We start from the raw sequence: 5,823 nt of genomic DNA, 5'->3' as shown, positions 1-5,823 counted from the left end.
GTAAAAACTGGTCTGCTAACTTTTTAATATTTTCTTCATGTTGTGCTCTTAATTCCTTGATCTGCTGTCCACACTGAAAACTAAATTATAAAGTCATTCTTTTAGATTATATTACCTTGGATTGGATTCTCAAAGTTGTCTAGAAGTTGACACATACATTTAGAAAGATAAAACATTCAGTCAATAGAGGAGAGTGGACACGGAAGAACAAAGAGCAGACAAATAGCTCTCAGTCAAAATTTTTTAAATATTTGAACCTCTAATAGGATACAAAGAATACTGATGACTGATAAAGCTAATTGAGGAAACAGAAATTAGATGAAAACAATCTTTTTATAAATTGCATTTTTATTATTTTTACAAATTGCATTTATATAGAAACAACTGTCAAAACCAACTTCAATTACAGAAGAGAAAAACACTATAGAAAACCTTGAGACCAATTTACAGTAATAGATGAGAAAAACTAGAATTAAGAGAGTTGATAAAGAATGGCAGAGGATGATTCACCCAATAGTTAGCACTTAAAACACTGTAACAAAAGGCTGAACCAGAGAATAACAGGAATGGAAGAAACTAATACAGAAGATAAAGTGGTGCCATCAAGAGAAAATGAATAGGAGCAAAACACGTAAATATGGTGACTTTCTGCTGGGCAAGCAGTCAAAGGATACAAATAGATCATTCATGCAAGAAGAAACATTCAGTTGATAAATACATAGAAAATGTTAAATTTCACCATTATAAAATGCAAATCAAACTTCTTATATGTATATATGGTAGTACCTTATTCCTATATTAGCAAAATTAAATTAGAATTATAACCAAAGTTGGTATGGCTATGGGGTAACATCTACATTATAAATTAGAACAATCATTTTAGAAAGCAATATTTTATCTATGCTGTAAGAGCAACAAAATTGGTAAAACATTCTTCCTGAGGAATTCTACATTTGAAAATAAATACTAATGAAATAATATAAAGGGGGAAATCTTTTTTACATAAAAATTCTTATAGCTGTAATAGTCTTAATAATAAAAAAAGGAAAACTCCTACAGTGGTCCCACAATTGGGGGAGACTAAAGAAGTTTTGGTACATTAATATACTAGAATAATATATTACCTCTAAATATGTTAAATCTTTAATTGTACAGATACATGGAAAAGTACTGAATATTGTTAAAATACATGTATGTTAGTAGATACATATCAATAAACTATACCAGTAAGAAGTAAGAAATGGATAAACAATGCTTTAAAATATGGCAAATCCTAATTTTTGGTGTACAGCCCTAAAAAATACCTTTTACAGTAAAACTGATTAAAAATATAATAAAAAATTTTAAAGAGTGATTGCTATAAAGGGCCCTACAAGGTGGGGTACAGATGTGAACAAGAGCTGAAGTGCAGAGCAGGAGAAGCAGCTATCACTCAGTCCCTCAGCTATTCTGGGAACATCTCCTAGTGCTGGCTTCATCTTCTGGATGTCCCTTCAAAAAGAATCACAGAATCTTCTTTTGGTCTTTGCCACATCTAATTCAATAAAACTCAGAGCCTGTAAGATTTTCTGTCTTACGATGAACGCTACAACATAAGACAAACTCAACATGCCCTGTAAGAGATATTTTCATGGTGTTTAACATATCAAAATAAAAGAGTATGGATTTCAAAGAGCCATAGAAAGATGAAAGAAATTTAAAAGACCTAAGAAAATGAAAGAAGAGAAGAAAAACAAAAGTCAGAAAGGTAGAAATGAATTAGGTCCAAAAGTTGGACAAATATTTTAGATTCATAAATATTTGTTGCATGTAGCATCTTACCTTTCATATTCTAATCTCTTCACAAGGTAAGTATTGTTCTTCCTATAGTCCTGAAGCTGGTCTTCTTGTCGAAGAAACTCCTGACGAAGCTCAGCAAGTTGCTCTATCCATACAAGGTAAGAACCAAAGCATCAAGTTTACTTATTGTAATGCTTCCTATCGAGAAGCTATGGGATGTCTTTTTAATTATACACACTTCCCAATTTTCTTCTCATACTCTAAGCAAATTCAATTACACAATTAGTATCACATTTAATTGCCTTTTATAACATATTTATGGTTAATAAAATTTATTTTTAAAACAATATAGCCTCAGTGGCTTTCATATGAATCTGAAATATTTTTTTAAATTACAAATCTTTCCACATTATGTACACATACATAAGCCCTGGGGAACAGTACAAAAAAACTACCTATCTCTTTCAACCTTTCTACTTTATAGCAGTAGGAAAAAAAATCATACTTTTTAGATATGCTCATTATGGGTACAAAATTCAAGGTTTCTTTTTCATTTTAAATCCTATTTGGCTACCGAGTTAGCCAAATCACGTTAGATCTCACTTCTAGTTCTGCTTCTGGTGTTAGCTCCACATATCCCAAAATTCCATTTTCAAACCTCATCATTTCTAGACTAGGGTTGAAAGTTTTTAGTGGAAATGAATAATGTGAAATTCCAAGCTGGTCAGTAAATTAAAACCTGGGCTAGACGTTCTTTTGTAAACATTTAATTCATTAATCACTGGCCACACATTTTCTAGATTTTATTCTCTCATCATCTGAGACTACAGACGAAAGAAATGCAGGCAGAAAAGAGTAAATGTCAATTTCTCAAATAGATGATTTAAAAATTAGCCAACAGGGGCCTGGCACAGTGGCTCATGCTTATAATCCCAGCACTTTGGGATGCCAAGGTGGGAGGATCCCTTGAGGACAAGAGCTTGAGACCAGCCTGGGCAATATAGCAAGACCCCATCTCTGAAAATAAAAAAATAACTAGCCAGGAATGGTGATGTAGGGCTATAGCCCTAGATATTCAGGAGGCTGAGGCAGGAGGATCGCTTGAGCCTAGGAGTTCAAGGTGGCAGTGAGCTAGGATTGTACCACTGCACTCCAGCGTGGGTGAGAGAGCAAGATCCTGTCTCAAAAAAAAAAAAGAAAAAAAAAATTAGCTGACAGCCTTAGCAGTTAAGCAAAAGCCTTATTAAGAAAGTTCTAATTTTTATAAATGGGAACAGGGATCTATACTGTATAAGCAACAGCTATTAAGATTAAAATATAATATCAAACCATAATGTACCAATATTGTAATTAAAATATAACATCTATTTTTCATGGAAGGCTTATAGAATTAGTCTTATTCTAATTAGACTAATTTAGTCCAGAAATGGTTGGGATATATGTTTTTATTTTTATTATTTTTTTTAGAGGCCCACCTCGGCCTCCTACTGGGATTACAGGCATGAGCCACCATGCCAGGCTGGGGATGTACATTTTTCAAAATTAGATATAAACATATAATTATATCCACGTAAAAAAAAACCAAACTACAATAAAAATATATCAAAGCGCTATCAGTCATTATGTTTGATGGTAGGATTTTGAGCATATTCTTTTTTTCTCTACTTTCTAAATTTTACTGTGGAATTATAACAAACAAAAATTTAAGTCACATGAACATCTGCTGAGGCATATACATAAAGTTTAACAATGTACATAATAATGGCTATTATGTAATATAATAATCGGGTTTGAAAGTAACAGTAATTCATATAAAATATCTGTAGTTAATAATTATGTTTATATATTCAAGCCACATTTTTTTTTTTGAGACAGAGTCTCACTGTGTTGCCCAGGCTAGAGTGCCGTGGCGTCAGCCTAGCTCACAGCAACCTCAAACTCCTGGGCTCAAGCGATCCTCCTGCCTCAGCCTCCCGAGTAGCTGGGACTACAGGCATACGCCACCATGCCCGGCTAATTTTTTCTATGTATTTTTAGTTGTCCAATTAATTTCTTTCTAACTTTAGTAGAGACGGGGTCTCGCTCTTGCTCAGGCTGGTTTCGAACTCCTGAGCTCAAACAATCCGCCCGCCTCGGCCTCCCAGAGAGCTAGGATTACAGGCGTGAGCCACCGCGCCCGGCCTCAAGCCACATTTTAAATTTCTTTTTTTATTCTATTAATTCTCCAATATGGGAACGTGATTGATTTACCATCACCCTAACCTCAAATAAAAGTGATGAATCTGTGGCCATGTAGTCATAAACAATACAGTTATCTTATTATCTGATCCCTGTCCCCATCTCCTAAGATATAACAGGCTATGGGTAGCAGAATCCCTGGCCCCAGCTATGAATGTTGCTTGTACAGAGACAATGAGAGCCCAGCAGGAAGCAAAGACAAGAAGCCTTGGCGCTAAGGGATGGAATTAGCCAGTTCAGTAAATCTGTTTCCAGGCTAGATAGGTTCTAGAACTGAAAGCTACTGCAATACATATACTGATATAAATAAATAAACAAATAATTAGCAATTGGAATAGACTCCAATCGGTGATCTCTAGGGCTCATTCTTATCAAGAAAAAGGGAAGAGAAAGATTATAATCCCTTCTGAATCAGGCTTCTTTTTCCTACACTGTAAAACACCTAAAGTAGCTCCAGAATTAACCTGAGGCTTAGTATGATTTCAAGATTTAGGAAAGCTTCTCTGCCTCCACATAAAGCTTCCCACTGATATCTGAAATTCCTATATTGGGAAATAAATTTTTCATTTATAATTGAAGATAAAAGACTTAAAATACAATTGCCAAAGAAAAATAAAACATCAGTATGACTGAGTTTTAGTTCATGTAAAATGTCAGATTCTTTCCTGTTCGAATACAGGGAAAGGATTATAAAGCAAGGAAGTAATAAAGGTGCTTTCAGTGGGTCAAAACAAACATTTGCCAGGGGAAAAGTAAGTACACGAGAAAGCAAAATAAAGACAAAATTTTCCTATATTGCAATTTTACTTTCAACTGATTGGCATGTGTTTTCTTTATATGAACCCAGAGATACTCTGTGCCTAGTGTGGCTGCTCCAGGTCACCATAGCAGAATTCTCACAGTAACTTAACATAAGTCAGGTTGATTGTACAGGATGCTCCATCTCTCAAAGTAACAGCAGGGTATGTTACAGAAAGGTATGGCTGTACTCCCTCAATTTAACTTCAAAAGATTAGGGATAGGTAAGAAAGGCGTTGCCCAGAGCCAACTTTTAAAGCGAAAAATGATTTACTTCTAGGAAATTTTGACTTCAAATTTTCATTCAGTGACGGGCATAAAAAGAACATGAGCTTTTCAAAACAAATGTATGTATAGTAGAACGTTAATTTATCTTAGGGACTAAAAAAAACAACTCTCATTCATTTCTAAGAAAATATTAACCACCATAAATATCTATTAATTTCATCATATCAGGTATATTTCAAAGAAAACAGTCAAATCTGAATTTTACAGTTGCATCGTCAAGAAGTTTGTTTCAGTAGAAATTGTTCCCAGGGTGCGAAAGTCACATTAAAGAAATTCAATCTTAAGAGCCCAAGCTTCAGTAAGTGCACTAAGTTGTACAGCTATAATATACAAATCAAAGCCTTTTTCTCTGCTGAAGAGTATCAGGCAAAATTTCACTTCAACATATACAGTACAATAAAGATTCTTAGTAACATTTTTTGTCGTTCTCATTGACATGTATTAAGAGAAGCCACAGATGGCTTATTCAACTGATTACTATTTAATAACAAATATACTTTGATGACAAGTGGAATCATTTGTAAATACTGCAAGCTGGAAGCAGCACTGACTGTGGCATCTTCTGTGTCATCCTAATGTATTCCTGTGAGTCAAAAAGAGTGAAACATGGACACAAAGGCAACAAAAACCACTGTGACCACCTACAAAGCATTTCTAAAAGAAAGTCTAAGTTGTTCTATATCACAGATAGTAAAAAATTCACAACTTTTATTTTAGGGT

The 5,823-nt window shown here is 34.2% G+C and overlaps 1 protein-coding gene across 2 annotated transcripts in view; it reads right to left on the bottom strand.

Moving 5' to 3' along the window:
- CASC4 (cancer susceptibility candidate 4) overlaps positions 1 to 5,823 on the bottom strand; it is a 146,509-nt gene that overhangs the window by 70,215 nt on the left and 70,471 nt on the right. For both annotated transcript variants that reach the window (XM_012649435.1, XM_012649436.1), the window contains exons 3-4: positions 1,822 to 1,924; positions 1 to 80 (exon numbers count right to left, since the gene is read on the bottom strand). In XM_012649435.1, coding sequence (XP_012504889.1) covers positions 1 to 80; positions 1,822 to 1,924 — 183 coding nt within the window. The remainder of the gene's footprint in view (positions 81 to 1,821; positions 1,925 to 5,823) is intronic.

The sequence above is a fragment of the Propithecus coquereli genome, unplaced genomic scaffold (assembly GCF_000956105.1).
Source record: "Propithecus coquereli isolate 6110/MARCELLA unplaced genomic scaffold, Pcoq_1.0 Scaffold3, whole genome shotgun sequence".
Lineage (NCBI taxonomy): Eukaryota > Metazoa > Chordata > Mammalia > Primates > Indriidae > Propithecus > Propithecus coquereli.
This window is presented reverse-complemented; position numbering and strand designations above follow the sequence as displayed.